This window comes from Podarcis melisellensis (assembly GCF_964234715.1).
Source record: "Podarcis melisellensis genome assembly, chromosome: 3".
NCBI lineage: Eukaryota > Metazoa > Chordata > Lepidosauria > Squamata > Lacertidae > Podarcis > Podarcis melisellensis.
The window spans coordinates 2,026,478-2,043,215 of record NC_138530.1 but is presented as its reverse complement, the minus strand read 5'-3'; the positions used below and the strand labels follow the sequence as shown (position 1 = coordinate 2,043,215).

Here is a 16,738-nt window from a genome sequence, read left to right as displayed (position 1 = left end):
TGGCAGCAGCCTGGTACAAACAGGTACCACTCAGGTGAGCCCTGATTCAGGGAGAAGGACTCCGAGCTGAAATGGAAGCCACTTTCCCCAACGTTGTTTCTTTCTGATATTTGAGCAGAAACTACCAACATGGTGCTTTGTGCAGTGCCCAAAAGTCTAATCAACATTAATTCTGTGATCCAGGTGGAAATTTCACGTTGGAAACTGTACATCTCTGAATCACTATTACAACCATGCAGGTTTCTAATAGCTCCAAGAGGCAGGCAGAAAGACTTTGAGCATGCTGGTGATTTCTGAGAGGTGCCAACATTTTGGGGAAGAAAGGGTGATTGGTGGGCTGAGTTGACATTTTCTTCCAGAGGATGTGCAGAACAGCCCCTTTGGAGGTTACCCGCATGCCCAAGGCCCCGTTCCGCGATTTGTGAGCGAGTTACAGATGGAAAAAGTCGAGGGAGGGAGAGCGGGCGGGACAGTTGGGTTGTGAGACAAGCAGAACTTGACCTAGTTTGGTTCATGCAGACAAGAGGAAAAGAGCAAGATAATGCAAAGGGCAAAATAAGAATAACAAAAATCAAATCAGGATAGCCTGTAATACAAGGCAAGGCCCCCAGCTAAGAGGAATGAGAGCATCACAAAGGGCTTTTCTTTCGGCTGCAGCAATCTGAGAAGCACCTTGATCTGCGGCACGCACGGATCATGGACCGCCAGCAAGGCCCGCCTGATCTCTTCATCGTCGTAAGGAAGCTGAGAAGATGGAGGCAGGGCAGAAAGAGAGACAGACAGACAGAAGGACGGACAGGACAGGACGAATCCACAGATGTAAAGAAAAGAAAACAAAGTCCACTCTTAAATGGGCAAACAGTGCAGCAGATGGAGAAGACATAGTCCGCTTTCAAAGAGTGAGATGGAAGAAGGAGTTGTGTCTTTGGCAGGTGGGATCCTTGGAGATTCCTCCATCCACACAACTTACAGTAGACCTGAAATCTGTGCGCCATTTATTTATGTGATCGCAGCCTTCTGTGCTTCATCAATCAATCAATCAATCAATAGATAGAAAGAGGGCTAGAGAACAGGGGAAACCCATCGAAAGGGGCTGCACCATATCTTATGAGAACTTCCAGGACTCAGAAAGCAAAACAGAGGGCTTAAGAAGCTCTTTCTGCACTAGGTTTTCCTGTGGTTGAAAGAGCTTTTAAAGAGCTTTTTACTTACTAATCTCTGGGAAGATCATTTCAGGATCCTGGGATACTCCTGCAAGAACTTGCAGAGCCATCGTGAGATCTTGAGAGATCTCGGACAGCCCTGCAAGATCTTGCAGAAGCATCTCAGGGCCTTAGCATGAGTGTCCCAGAGGCCAGTAACATACCTTCCAATTGCCCCATTTTAAGCAGGACTGCCCTGCTTTCTTTAGAGGCACTCTGGGCTCTGCTTCTGTCCCGATTTCTTGGGGCCTGAGGATGGGCCCCCCGGAAGCAGCTCCCACAGTGGCAACAGCATTGAGAAACAGGCATGAGAGTTAAAGCCCTTCTTCCTGCTTCTCAAAGCCGGGCAAAGGCATACCATGTGAGCCTGTGTCCCAATTTGGGCAGGTGAGAATTGTGGCGATCACACAGGGTCCCCTTATGTTTCACCATCTATTGATCCCTGTGCCACCACTTGATTTCTCGCTGTCACCACCCAGGCCCTACCTGGTGCAATACTGAGTCCAGTCAGAGTTAAATTGGAACATAAACTGATGTTTATTTATTACAGTTTAACAAGTGTGTGGTTTCATAAATGGTATCTGTCAATTACAATCATGGGGTGCCTATCCAGACCTATAACTTCCGCTACCTGCTCTCACTCACTAAACCACCTCTCAGATATTTACTTGTCTTCCTAGCCCCAACTGTTCCTGACTCAGCTTATTTCTCTACACTAACTGAACCTACCCACAGACTCTATCCCAATTTACTCCCACTCCAACCAACCACCCAACTCCCAACAAACTCCTCCCAGAGCTGATTTTATAGTCCCTCTGACTCCACCCCCCTGGGTTCTGATTGGGTAACTTGCTTAACTAATTCACCTCCAGCACGCTCATATGTTACCGTCACAGGAATGGCTTTGAGCAGATGAGAATGGTTGCAGGGGCACAATTCGGGGGATCTTCCTGGCTTTGCCTTTGTGCACAGACCCCCCAAAACATAACCCCAGTGTACCATATTTTTCACTTTCCCCCTCTAAAAATTAAGGGGAAATGTGTGTGTCCTATAGAGCAGTGTTTTTCAACCACTGTTCCGTGGCACACTAGTGTGCCGCGAGATGTTGCCTGGTGTGCCGTGGGAAAAATTGAAAAATTCGAAAGATTTTTTTTAAAAAAAAATGTCAAATTTTCGCCCACTAGGCGGGCGCCGGACTGTGTCCACCCTATTTTCCATCCGTCCTGGGTGGGGATCAGATCGGATGGGATCGGATGAGAGTGGACAGGCGGTCCGCTCTCATCCGATTCCCCATAGAGAGCAGCGGGGCTCTGAAATCTCCCTCTCCGCACACAGTGCGGAGACGGAGCTGTCATCCGCTGGCTCAGCAGGGATCAGCAGATCGATCCCCGCTGAGCAGAGAACGGTCCGCAACATTTTTGTTTGCCATTAAAGAAAAAAATATTAAACATTTTCTAATGGTGGTGTGCCTCGTGATTTTTTTCATGAAACAAGTGTCCCTTTGCCCAAAAAAGGTTGAAAAACACTGCTATAGAGCAAATGCAGGCTGTGCGGCTAAGCCCAAAGCCAGAACAGGGAGACGGAGTGCTGCGCAGCGCTCCGTCTCGCTGTTCCAGCTTGGGGTTAGCTGCACAAAGCCTCCGCAGGGCAGTGGGGTGAAGGCGCCCCGCTGCCCTGCGGAGGCTTCAAAGGCTGTCCCCGAAGCCAGAACAGCAAGATGGAGTGCTGTGCAAGGCTCCGTCTCGCTGTTCTAGCTTGGGGATGGCTGCGCAAAGCCTCTGCAGGGCAGTGGGGTGAAGGCAATTCCCCCCCCCCCCCCGTTCTCCTCCTCCTATGGTCCGGTGCATCCTATGGTCCAGTGCGTCCTATAGAGCAAAAAATACGGTAAGTTTCAGGCCTACAGTACTAGCTGCCTGGGAACTATAACGGAAAAGTTCATTAGGTTTTGGCCCAGTTCTCCAACCTGTGAAAGTCATTCCAGAACCTGATTCTATCTTCTGTTGATGCAGAATTCGCCTTTTTTGCTGCTGCATCACGCTGTGGACTCATGTTAAGCTTGTGGTCCACTAAGACTCCTAAACCCTTTTCACATGTCCTGCTGGCAAGCCAGGTGGCCCCACCCCCAATTCTTATATTTGTGCATCTGGGTCTTCCCTACCTGTACTCATTGTACACATATGACTGCATGTCATCTGACCCATCCACACTAATTATTAACTTTGCAGGTGATACTACCATAACGGGCATAATTGCAGGCGGAGATGAATCAGTGTACGGGGGGTTCAAAAAGTATCTACATGGTGCTTAGAGAATAACTTGCACCTAAAAATTAGCAAGACAAAGGAGATGGTGTTGGACTACCGGAGGAAGACGGGAACCTACCCCGTTGTATATCGGGGGGAGGGCTGTGTGGAGAGAGTCGTCTCCTTTAAATTCCTGGCAGTTTACCTTAGTGAGGACCTCACTTGGAAAATCAACACAACTCAGGTGGTCAGAATGGCCCAACAGAGACTCCATTTCCTCAGGGTCTTGCGAAAGAATAATGTTAAACAACAATTGATGAACTCCTTCTACTGGTCCACAATAGAAAGTGTCCTTTCATATTGTATCACAGTGTGATATGTTGGCTTGACAGTCATGGACAGAAAGTCTCTACAGAGGGTGGTGATATCATGGGCTGTCCCTTGAGTCCGTTAGATGACATCGCAAGGGATCGTTGCCTTAGGAGAGTGAGAAAAATTCTCAGGGATGACTCACACACCGGCCATCACCTCTTTAATCTTCTACCCTCGGACAGGAGATATAGAAGTATAATCAGCCGTACCGACAGGCTAAAAAATAGCTTCTATCCATGGGCTGTTAGGCTGCTGAACGGAAAATAACATAGCACAACTGACTTGCGAGGTGGTGTGTTGTTCGATAAGCACACAGAGTGCAATGAGATTGAGTGTTTGGGGGGGGGGAGGCTCATTTAATTTCATTGTACACAGGTTGTACATTGACAAAAAAGGTGCTGTTGTTGTTGTTATCCTGTCTAAGTGTAGAACCTCACATTTGCCAAAATTCATTCAGCCCAGTCCTCCAAGCCCTGAAGGCCACCTCAAAACCTGGTTCTATTCTGAGGCATCAGCTACCCCTCTTAGTCTCATTCAGGGACCTCAGGCTCAGCCAGGTTTGACCCACTTGCCCCCCCCCCCATGCATGCGTCCTGGAGACACCATTACCTGGAGAAGTTCAAAGGCAGCCAGCAGGTCCCCGGCGGTGGAGTTGCCCCGGTAGATCTGATAGTACTCTAGCTGGGGTGGGAAGCGGGGTGGACAGTACTCCTCATCCGACATCTTCACCACGGGCTTGGCAAATGTTCGGCCCATGAAGTCAGCCTTTCCCTGGAAGGAGATGGAGAAGGTGGAGAGCTCCGTTGGTCAAGCATGAGACCTTTAATCTCAGGGTTGTGGCTTCCATCCATTCCAAACAAGATCTCAACTAGTCTGCTCTGAATATCTAGCTTGATTCTTGGTCCTCAAAGCAGCATGGTGGACCACAGACCAAAAATGGTGGGGCAGGGAAGGTGTGACAGGAGACGTCGCTATGGGGAGCTCCAGAGGTCCAGACTCAAAACACGTGAGCAGTGCTGGATGCGAGATCTCTCCCACCAGGGACTGGGTAGAGGAGGAATGGTGGAGACCATCTCCCCAGCCTGACCCTTCCAGAGAAGAAGACAGTTCAGAATAACAACTGGGGTTTGAGGGAGGCCACAGCTCAGAGGAAGATGAGGGGGAAAGTTGGGAAATAATGGGAGAGGAGGAGAAGGCAGAGTCGGAGTAGCTGGCTAACACTAGAAAGCATTCCAGACCCACCATCTCCCAGAACTCGGCGAGTCTTGAAAGTAGGAGAGCAAAGAGCCTGAAAACAGATAATCGTCAAGGGAGTGGTGCTGTTGGCGAATGAGGAAGTGGGGGAGAAGGGGGATGGAGATTTACTTGGGACAACACCATTATTTGAAAAGGCTGCATTTCCAAGCCTCTCTCTGTAAATATTGAATAAACAAGCAAGTGGTAAGGACTTTTCCTTGTCTTATACGTACCTGGCAACCTGGGTCGGTTCCTCTTCTGCCTGACACAATGCAGGCAAAGAAGTCTGCTTCCCCACTATGCTATGATTCCCCCCACTTCCCTTCCCGGCCCCTCTGTAATGGCCTGGGATTTGGACTCGGAGGCTGAACCTGAGGGATCCCAGCCTGCACAGGATTCCCCGCCTCCAGAACCAGCTGAGCCGGGGCTAAGGCATGAGCCTGAAGGGTCCTCACCTGTGCTGGATCCTCAGGTGCAGGCATCAGCTGAGTCTGCTCTGGCTCCTGAGGTGATGGAGGACCCATTGCCTGCAGGTGCTCCAGTCTCAGCCCCGTCAGAGGAAGCGGAGGTTGCCTCTGGGTCCGGTAACCCTCCAGCCTCTCCTGAGCTGCAGAGGCTCAGGGCAGAGAGGCGGAGGGAACTAAGTTCCCGCAGAAGGAGTGCTCGCCTCTAGGCCTGGACAGGCGAGTCACCAGAGAATCGGGGCGTCCTATGCCTCGGGGCAGATAAAAGCCGGCCAGCCCCAGTCCCAAGTTGTGGGAGCAACATTATTGGTAGCCAGTTCCTGCTTGAACCCTGTCCTGCTTTCCTGCTTGACCCGCCCTGGCTTCCTGCTTGCAAGCCTGTTCCTGACTTCACCCGACTCCCTGCCCTCCACCCAGCTTCAGCTGCTACGGACTGCCTCCATGTTACACCTCTGACCACGGACCGGACTTGGACCTCACCTCTCGGGTAACCCACGGGACCAGCATACACTCTTACCACAGTGTCCTGGTCATAGATCTCGATGACAATGATGGGAGGGTCGTCCCGCATCTCATGGACTTCCCCATATAGCTCCACGTTGTCAAACACCAGCAGCTGGTCCCATGTGGGGCAAAGTGTCTCCTGGAGGACCTGAGAAGAGGAAGAGGAGGAGGAGGAAGGACTCAAGGTGTGCATGAACCTCTTCCTTCAAACCCCATATCCCATTTCTTTCAGTTCCCCCCGAAATTCTGCAGAGCTTTTGCCTACAGCAGGAACTGCTGCTATATTCCTTCTGGAATTTTGCATGTGAGGCAACCGCTATCTTTGTCTTTGTTTGGTGGGTGTCAGAGATGGGGCCTTTTCTACAGGGGCATCTAAATTCTGAAGCCACCTCCACTTCATATTGAAGCACCTTTTTTAAAAAAAAAATCATTTTTATACAGGAAGGCCTTTTGCAAAATTGGCAGGCAAAAAGTTGCTAAATGTGTGTATTAGGAGAAAATCACAATAAAATGGATTTTGAGAATAAGTTTTCTTTTTTAAAAAACAAGACAGATGCAGAATTGCAGAAAACGGAAGACTGGAATCTACACTTTAGAACTCCCTGCCAATTGATATCGGGCAGTTGCCTGCTAAAGCCATTATCGTTTAAACAAGCCCAATCGGGTGTTTTAATCCATTTTTGGTCTTTTGTTATTTTAACTTTTCGGAAGTCTTAAATTACTGTTGTTTTCTTGTTGATAATTTTCTTGTTTGATTTTTTTTCCCCAAACCTGTTTGAGGTTTGTTTTGTTTTACAACCAAACAGGGTATTAATTTTATTAAATGGATAATAACAAGGTGGAACTGGGAGGAAACCATACTGGCAGGTTTGGCCACACTCAACAGGAGCCACGAGCAATTTGGGCTGCAGGGAACATCACCTCCACTTTTAACAAGCAAGAAATTCAGACAATGGCCACTTATCTCTGAATCTTCTCCTCTTACCTCCGTGCACTGACTCTGCGTGATGAAAAAGACCCGGGCAAAGGGATCCGAGAGGCCACTGCTGTCGGCAGCGAAGAGACTTCTGGCTTGGTACATGTGGACACGAAGCTGGAAGACCTGCTTCACTGCATGGGAGAAAGGAAAGGAAAGAGAGGGAGGTGACTCCGTGTGGATTTGGGGCAGCGACAGAGGACCACAAGTTTAGCTGACACCGTAAACGGAATGTACAAAATTCACACTTTGCAAACGAATGCATGAACCAATCAGCAGCACTTCTTCGAAATTTGCAGTTCTGCGAAATTTGGGGTGCAGTTCTCCAGCCAGAGATTGCACAGGAGGATGTGTATATTGGCAAAAATAATGTATTAAAAATGCATTGTGTTAGGGGGAAGTGTGTTTGGAGGGAGTGGAATACATTGTAATGGGGGACATTGCGGGGGGTGCATTGTGTTAGGAGGACATTGTGTTTTGGGGGGGAATGCTTTCACTAGTCAAAAGTATGTGCAAAAAATGTGCATAAATATACAGTCATACCTCGGGTTGAAGTTGCTTTGGGTTGAGCATTTTTGGGTTGCACTCCACAGTGACCCAGAAGTAAACGAATGCGTTACTTCCGGGTTTGGCCGCTCGCGCATGTGCAGATGCTCAAAATGACATCACGTGCATGTGCAGAAGTGGTGAATTGTGATCCTCGCATGCAATTTCAGTTCAGGATGTGAACGGGGCTCTGGAACGGATCCTGTTTGCATCCAGAGGTACCACTGTAAATCCTTTTTTAAAATAAATTGCAGGCGTTTGCAGAAAGCCACTTCTGAGCTAGGGAGGAGGTGGGGTTGCGGGCTTCACGCCCCTCCCCCCACATGTGGGGGCTGGCTTACAGCCCCCACGATACTAGGGGAATCCTCGGATGCGTCATCCCCCTGACCAGCCAATCGGCTGGCCTGGGAGGCAGGGCCAGCCCTATTTGGGGCCAGCGCGGCCAAGGATCTCCCTCTTTCCGTGCCTCAGGTGGTCAGGTTTTCCCTCCCCTCCCACCCGTTAGGCTAGGCTCTCTGACGTTGCTATGGACTTCTGTTGGTCGCCGTCAAGGAGCCTGGTAGGAATTGTTTCCAACTGGCAGATTAGCTCCAGCCACTTGGTTTTCGCCTACCTCGTAGCAAACCGTCACAACTCCCCGGTACTGGCGGTTAGGCATTGGTAGGGGTATTATTATGCAGATGAAGGGGGGAGGAAGCTCCATCACCTTCCCCCAAAACAAAGGGTAGTCCGGTAAAGGATTCCGGGGGGCGTGGCCTTGTCCTAAGCCTATGGAGGTGTGGGCCCACTGCACGCACCTGAGCAGTGACCCCGGAGGAGCTCCTAGTTGATGTGCATCACTGGGACTCCCCCTACTGGTGGTTAACCCTCACCGGTCTTCATGCAATCGGGCTGAAGCCGGTTAGTTGATAGGACCAATGCCTAAGCCAATACCGCTCAATTCCTGCAATTAATAAAGATGTGGCCTAATTTGACCCATTAACTCAAATTCTTGTGTCTCGTGTCTTTCTTTCTGAGGGGGGAGGGGGGAACTCGCCACGCAAATGGGATGATCTGAAGAATGGGAAAATGAGAAAGAGAGAGACGCTGAAATTGTTGGATTCATGCACCCCAAGGAGTGATACACATTGGGCATTTGGCTGAGTGTAGCCATTGGGTATCTTTTAAGGTGAACCTTTCAGTACAAAAGACTGAGCCTGGGCAAAATCTAACACAGTCAGGAAGACAGTGCCTCTGTGTGTGCTCCGGGTGCCTTAAAGAAGACCTTCCCTGCCACACCTGGGATTTCAGGTAGGGCACAAAGGTGAGCCTGTGGGGTCCCCGGCCACTCTAGAAGCAAGGAAGGGGTTCTCTTACTGTTGTACAGGAGGCTGATGGGGGGGAAGGAAGGGATGTTCTGGCCCTTGGGAAGTTTCTTCTCCTCAAAGCCGCAGGGCAGGCCGCCGAGGAAGTCCTTGCGCTGTTTGTTGAGCCCCAGCCACAAATAGATCTCCATCTTGGCTTGCACCGTCCAGCCGGCTGGCCCAAAACCTTTTTTCCCCGGTAACTGAGTGAAGAAAGGCCAAGAAAGAGAGAGAAAGAGAGAGAGAGAGAGAGAGAGAGAGAGAGAGAGAGAGAGAGAGAGCGCATTACACACCCATCACTTTTCTCTGAGCACCGGAAGTCCCCTTTCTTTCTTATTTTGGTTATTTTGCAATTTAATCTTCATTGATTTTTAATATTGAATCCATTCGCCGCAAAAAGAACCAAAGAAAAGTTGTGGCCATATTTAGCCCATTAACCTTAATAATTGTGTCTCGTGTCATTATTTCTTGCCACGCAATGGCTGAAGGCCGGGCAGCCTCTGCCACTCTGAAATGATGACGGAGCAGACAAGAGGACTTTGGCACCTGAGATGCTTCTTATCCGCCCACCTCTTTTCTAAATTGCACCTCTCATGCCCTCCCCTCTCTCAGCCTCCCCTCATCAACTGCGTCCCAAGGAGGGGGTTAAAAAGCAGCCGTCACGTCACCCTCAGGAAGACGGTCTTCACTTTGGCGCAGTCCTTCCCCGTTTCCTCGTCCACGATGGAGTAGAGGATGTCCTTGGAGGGGATGCGGGCGTAGGCGATGCGCTTGTTGTTGCTCATCATCCAGATGAAGACATCCGGGATGCTGTGTTGGGGCTGGGAAGGGAGGAGAGGGAGCAGAGAGAAGGCTCAAGAGCTGAGTAGCACTGGAGCTAGCCTCTCCATCCATCGCAGCCAAGTACACCCAGGGGCAGGCCCAGATAGAGGGGGGGCATATGGGCCACTTGGCCCGGGCCTCCGATTCCAAAGGGGGCCTCGGTCAGCATATTCACAACCGCAGGGGATGCACTGGGGCGAACACGGAGACGCAAAGGCGGTGGTGGGCGGATTCCCTGGGGCCATGGCTGGCAGCGCCAGAGAAAAGCTTCCCGGCATCCGGAGCGGGACCTGCGATCGGCTCCACAGAGGATCGCAGAACGGGCGCCGGGTGGGTGGAGGCGACCAAGGCTCCAGCAGCCAGTGCGCTGCAAACGTGATGGCGGACCACATTTTTCATGCTGTTAAAAGTTGGTGAGTTTTTGTTTGAAATCTTGTTTGCCAAAAATTAAAACCACACATACCTTAAAGGTACGTGTGTTGGCTTTCTTACCACTAATTTTTTTTGAAAAGGATGAAAAGTTGATGAAGATGTGGCCATTTGTTTAAAATCTTGTTGAGTGGGCCAAGAATATTACTTACACCCGAGGAGTACATATAGCTCAATGAGGATAAAATTGGGTGGAAACCATGATTTTTAAAGAAATATTGGCTTATGAGCAATAGTGGCTTTCTCACAAGCATACATCTTTTTTAAGAGTAGAATAAGAAGACGGAGAAGTTTTAATCATAATTATATTATAATTAAAACAAAAAAATTCCTTCCAGTAGCACCTTAAAGACCAACTAAGTTAGTTCTTGGTATGAGCTTTCGTGTGCATGCACACGAAAGCTCATACCAAGAACTAATTTAGTTGGTCTTTAAGATGCTACTGGAAGGAATTTTTTTGTTTTGACTATGGCAGACCAACACGGCTACCTATCTGTAACTATATTATAATTAATAGTCAAATTTGTCTACTTAAAAATAGATTTTACCCAGGGTAAAAAGGGGGGGCGCACATTATCTACCTGGCCTGGTCCTCTGCCTGGCTCTGCAAGGCCCAGCCCAGGGGCAGCAAGTGACCTCACCCAGGAGCCCAGGAAATAACAGCTGGGGAAGCCACTCCCCATTTTCAAGCACCAGCTCTCACTTCCTGTTCTAAGGGTTTTCCCCAGTCTCTCTCGAACTTGGTTCTCCTGGTCTCTGGCTCTGCCTGATTCTTCTTGCTGCCTTTGGACTCCTCTGCCTGCCTGTGACCTCAGCTCCTCTTGAACTCAGCTCCTGGCCCCCCAAATACTTGCCCCCCTAGCGTAACAGCCTTCCTGCTTCAAGAGGCAATTTCCCCACAATTCCCTGTGCTCCTGCCTTCAGGGCTGGATCTGCCACCTGGATCCAGTGCAGACTTCATAGAACCTAATAATAATAATAATAATAATAATAATAATAATAATAATAATAATTTATTATTTATACCCCGCCCATCTGGCTGCGTTTCCCCAGCCACTCTGGACGGCTTCCAACAAAGTATTAAAATACAGTGTTCTGTTAAACATTAAAAGCTTCCCTAAACAGGGCTGCCTTCAGATGTCTTCTAAATGTCAGGTAGTTGTTTATCTCTTTGACATCTGATGGGAGGGCATTCCACAGGGCAGGTGCCACCACCGAGAAGGCCCTCTGCCTGGTTCCCTGTAACTTGGCTTCTCGCAGGGAGGGAACCGCCAGAAGGCCCTTGGCACTGGACCTCAGTGTCTGGGCAGCACGATGGGAGTGGAGACGCTCCTTCAGGTCTACTGAACTGAGGCCATTTAGGGCTTTCAAGGTCAGCACCAACACTTTGAATGTGCTCGGAAACGTACACAGATTAGGAAGGAGATCAAAGGGTCATTCAATCCAGCCCTCTGTGTTTCCCGGTTCCTGCATGTTTGGCTGCTCAAAGCCCAGTGCTGAGATATTTAATCAAGGCTCAAGTTACATATGGATGAACCTGGTCGCCTCACCTCATCTGCCAGGAACCGCAGCTTTTGCAAGAAGTTCTGTGCCTGCTTCAGCTTGTCTCTGATGGTGGTTTTCTTGACCTGGGATCTCATGGTCTTGGCCTGCTGGCCCATTGTCTCCTGCATGGTGTTTGATGCAAGGAGAGAGAGAGAGAGAGAGAGAGAGAGAGAGAGAGAGAGAGACGTCATGGGGATGAAAGAGGAGCTAGCATTGGACTGCAAAAATGACATGAATTTAGGAAATGGAAGGGGGTGAGACTCAACCTCCCTGTCTACTTTGGCGGTGAGAGAGGTTGGGGTTGGCCTGGGGTGTGGCTGTCCATTTGTGGTTGGCTGTGGTGGTCTTTGTTTTCATGTGTGAGTGGGGTGGGTGGGTGTTTTGGATCAGGTTAGCCATATTGATTTGTATGCTGTTGGTGGATTTTTGTCATTATCTTGTTGGGCTGTGTATGTGATAAAGGGGAGCCATACTGAGGTGAAGGCGTCTTCTTCTATTTGTCCCCGTGTCAGTTTCAGTTTATTGGTTAATTTTTCTAGAAAGGCTGTTTCCCATACTATTTGGCACCATTGGTCCATGCTTACTCCTGACAGGTCTCTCCAGTGTTTGGTTATGATGTTTCTGGCTGCTGAAAGTAGGTGGGTTATGAGTTCTTTGTGGTGTAAATGGGCATTACAGTGTTACCTCAGGTTAAGTACTTAATTCGTTCCAGAGGTCCATACTTAACCTGAAACTGTTCTTAACCTGAAGCACCACTTTAGCTAATGGGGCCTCCTGCTGCCGCTGCGCTGCGGGAACACGATTTCTGTTCTCATCCTGAAGCAAAGTTCTTAACCTGAAGCACTATTTCTGGGTTAGCGGAGTCTGTAACCTGCAGTGTATGTAACCTGAAGCGTATGTAACCTGAGGTACCACTGTATTGTCTTGGAAGATGTTTAGTAGGGCCAATTCTGGGGTGATTTCTAATACTTGCTTGGTTATTTTACTTATTTCTCCTATGGTTGTTGTCCAAAGGAACACAAGTGAACAGCAGAGAACCTGCACAAGAAACGCTGACACCAAACCCTACATATAGTAAGTAAAATAGAAACATCGCCACCCGACCCCACCCCCACCCATCTTCCCCCCCACCTCTCTCCCCCTTTTCTTCCTAATAGCGCAACAAATGAAACTGATTTGTAAAAATGTTACATGGAGGGGAAAAATACGAGAGAGAGACATTGCAAACTTTTGTAAATCAAGAAAATCTTTAATAAAATAATAATAATAAAAAAAACATCCTTGTCTACTAAACTGGGGTCACTGCAAGTTCTGCTGATGTCTGTTGTTACAGTGGTGCCTCGCAAGACGAAATTAATTCGTTCCGCAAGTTTTTTCTTCTTGCGAGTTTTTCGTCTTGCGAAGCATGGTTTCCCATAGGAATGCATTGAAAATCAATCAATACGTTCCTATGGAGACCGTCCGGGGACAGAGGGGAAGCGCCGCGCGCCTTCCCCTCTGTCCCCGGACCTGTTTTAAAGCAAGGGGCAGCAGGGAGAAGATTGCTTCTCCCCGTTGCCTGCCCCGCAATCTCTGGGGACAGAGGGGAAGGCGCGTGCGCCTTCCCCTCTGTCCCCGGACCTGTTTTAAAGCAAGGAAAGGGGCAGCGGGGAGAATCGCTTCTCCCCGTTGCTGCCCCTTGGTTCAAAAGGGGTCCGGGGAGCGAGGGGAAGGCGCGTGCGCCGTCCCCTCTTTTGAAGCAAGGGGCGGAGGGGAGAAGAGTGCGCGCCTTCCCCTCTGTCCCCGGAGATTGCGGGGCTGGCAACGGGGAGAAGCGATCTTCTCCCCGCCGCCCCTTGCTTCAAAAGAGGTCCGGGGACAGCGGGGAAGACGCGCTGCGCTTCCCCGCTATCCCCAGAGCTTGCGGGGCAAGCTTCGTTTTGCGAAGCAAGCCCATAGGGAAATGCGTCTTGCGAAGCGGCTAAGAAAACGAAAAACTCCTTTGTCTAGCGAGTTTTTCGTCTTCCGAGGCATTCGTCTTGCGGGGTACCACTGTATCTTACTTTATAAAATGTGATTGTTCAAACAGGTAGTCTTGGAGAAAGGGATGTTGGCAAACACCAATTAGAATGAGAATGGAAGCAGTGGGATTTCTGACATTTGCTGGCTCATCCAATGTCCAGAAATCAATCAAGCCAGCAAACTCAACGGTACTTCTTGTTCATGTTTTTGAGCCTACAAATGACCCACAATCGATTGCATTCCCTTCCCCACAATTGCACCCTATTTCCTTGGCACTCCATAGCTCAGACACAATTTTGTAATTTTGTAATTCAGATAGTCGTTATAAACCCGCCTTCTTTTCTACAATTGCTACTGCAATTGCTGCTTCGATACCCACTTTGGTAAGTAAAGACTACTTTTACTTTTTTACGAAACAGTGTGTGATTGTTATTTTTAAGGGGGAGAAAATGGGTAATACCAGGAGAATCCAGTCTGCCTCTAGAGCATCCTGGATTATTGTTTGTAGAAGCTAAGATATATCTTGTCTCAGCTTCCAAGTTTAAGCTGCAAAGGATGATACGCCGCTGATCTCACAAGCATGAGCGAGGAAGGATAATAACTGGTGTCTAAATGCATTCCCACAATGGGTAACAGCTATAGTGTCAGGAATAGGCTAGGATTAGTTCAATTTTAGAGCCACAATGCTCTGGTTTATTTTGTATTCTGTTTTGACCCTCTGCTTGCTTTTCCTCCACTTTTTATTTTTAATAACATTTCATAATTTGACCATTGACGTGTGTGTGTGAATTTTAGAATCCTCCACGTCACTTGGAATTCATGCTACTGGAAGTTTAGGATGAGGGTTGTAAGAGACCACCACCTCTACCTTTACACTCTGAGTAACTCATAAGCAGAGTGTCCCTACGCCCTTTTAAAATGTGGTTTTGGGGCTTCCGGGTTAGCGCGTCTGGCTAATGGCGGATTCCCTCCGAGCTCCGGAGGGAATCGGCTCAGCAGGGGATCGGGTCTTACCGTGCCGGCGACACGGGGACCCTCATAAACCACGCACACGGAGTGCGTGGACATGGTGACTCGGCGGGCACCGTAAGCGCCCCCCGACCCGTGAAAGAGCCTTTTTAAAGGCTAAGGATCGGGTGCCAGGGAGTGGCGTGGTGCTGTGAGTCTTCTGCTACCCCTGCCGGGCGAAGCCGCATGCCATTCTTCAGTCAGCGCTGACTTCTTCCTGTTAAATTTGGACTTAAAAGCAAGAGCAACAACCCGTGAGTAACTTGAAAATTGGATTACAAATTTTTTGGTTTGGATTTGGCACGAACGGGGGAGACGAAAAAAAAGGAAGTCCGCCTCCTCCATATTGTTAACAGTGCAAGCAAGGATTTGTCAACTAAAATTGCGGGAAAAATTTGTGTGATTGGATAAAAGATATAAACCTCACGGATTTAAAAGAACTAAGTTAAGGTGCTGGAGGACAAGAGAGTATTTTGTTTGAAGTAAAATACCACCCTACTCAAGCCCGGGAGCAATCTGAGTTAAGAGCCTGCCGAGATATAGATATTTTTGACAGCTGTCAAATTTGCTGTCAAAGTTGAAAGGACTGAAATTGAAACTCTAATTGATTAAATCGCTACAAAATATCACAAATAAGGAAAGATTGATACAAACAAATCTGACTTTGGGATCGGAGAAGGAAAGATTACTAAGTAACCAGAATCCCTCTAGAGGGGACTTTCGGACATTGCAAGAATGGAACTAAAACAAGGAATACAGGAAATACGTGCTGACTTGAAAGAGCTGATCCTTTTCGTGGGAAAATTGTTACAGAAGAATGAGAAAGGCCATGTTTTGTCTACGAGCCCATCAGACCCGAAAATATCTGAAAATACATTAACTGACTTGGAAAGGGACTCGTTGCTCAAAACACAGGCAGCTGGACAAGGAAAAGAACTCAAGACTGAGGAGGAAAAAACACCTGCCAAACAAAAGGATTCAAAAGAAGTGAAGGCTGAGACACTGCATAAGAGAGAAAGACCTGTTAAAAAGAAATTCAAACTGACCAAGGTGAAAACAGGATTATTTGGGACATATAGATTCATGAAACAGCGTTGGAATACTGGGTATAAGCGAACAGGTCCAACTGAAAGAATCACTGCCAGCACTGAGAAAATAAGTCACCGATCCTGGGAGTTAAGCATGAGAGATTTTCAAAGAAATCAGCTGAAAGGAACTGTGAGAGACTTGCGCGCCTCGGACGTGAGATCGCCAGGCTAAAAAGATGGACTAAATGTACTTTGGTTAAGGATTGAAACCGGGGGGAGAAGGGTGGGAATTAACAGTCCGAAGGGGATCTTTTCTCTTCTCTTTTTTTCTTTTTTTCTTTTTAATTCTTATAGAACAAAGACTAGTATTATAAGAATGGGGAATCCGGGGGAGGGAAATGGTGGCAAATTTAGGAAAGGTATTTTCTTTCTTTTTTTAGATCCATGTTTATATTTCTGTCTATTCTTTCATTTCTATATAGAGGATTAAGGGATATATGTTAATGAAACGTCAAAAGCATAATAAAGTATAATTTTACAACTAAAATGTCAAAGCACAAACAAAGTATAGATTTTATAACTAAAATGAATTTAATTAAATTAGGGATAAGTAACTTTAACAAAATAAGGTACAGGATGTTCAGGGGAAAAACTTGCTAGAATAAATAAATTGGAGCTGGGAAACAATAGGAGGAGACGTGGGGAAGTCCTGAAAAGAAGCTATTGAAAATAAGTGTGAAGAGGAGAATCTTTTTTCTTTTTTCTTTTTTCTTTCTGCTGGTGTACTGCATGTTTATTTGATATATTTGACGTAACCTTTTTGGAAAACCAATAAAGATTATTTAAAAAAAAATATAAAAAAAATAAAATGTGGTTTTGGGCGGGGTATTGGGTTGTTGTTTTTATTTTGATTACATATTTTGTGGTTTTATATTTTGTTCTGCGAACTGCACTGAGACTTCCGGGTACAGGGGGTATATAAATTCAGTAAATAATAACAACAATATTTTAAATATATA

General features: G+C 47.8%; 1 protein-coding gene across 15 annotated transcripts in view; it reads right to left on the bottom strand.

The window, feature by feature from the left end:
• The window catches only part of OTOF (otoferlin), a 204,435-nt gene that overhangs the window by 53,254 nt on the left and 134,443 nt on the right, over window positions 1–16,738 (bottom strand). For 10 of the 15 annotated variants that reach the window (XM_081903604.1, XM_081903593.1, XM_081903601.1 and 7 more), the window contains 7 exons: window positions 11,688–11,804; window positions 9,555–9,707; window positions 8,900–9,089; window positions 7,007–7,131; window positions 6,035–6,169; window positions 4,427–4,588; window positions 673–744 (listed from right to left, as the gene is read on the bottom strand). In XM_081903604.1, coding sequence (XP_081759730.1) covers window positions 673–744; window positions 4,427–4,588; window positions 6,035–6,169; window positions 7,007–7,131; window positions 8,900–9,089; window positions 9,555–9,707; window positions 11,688–11,804 — 954 coding nt within the window. The remainder of the gene's footprint in view (window positions 1–672; window positions 745–4,426; window positions 4,589–6,034; window positions 6,170–7,006; window positions 7,132–8,899; window positions 9,090–9,554; window positions 9,708–11,687; window positions 11,805–16,738) is intronic. The other 5 variants (XM_081903594.1, XM_081903595.1, XM_081903598.1 and 2 more) reach the window with 1 other exon arrangement.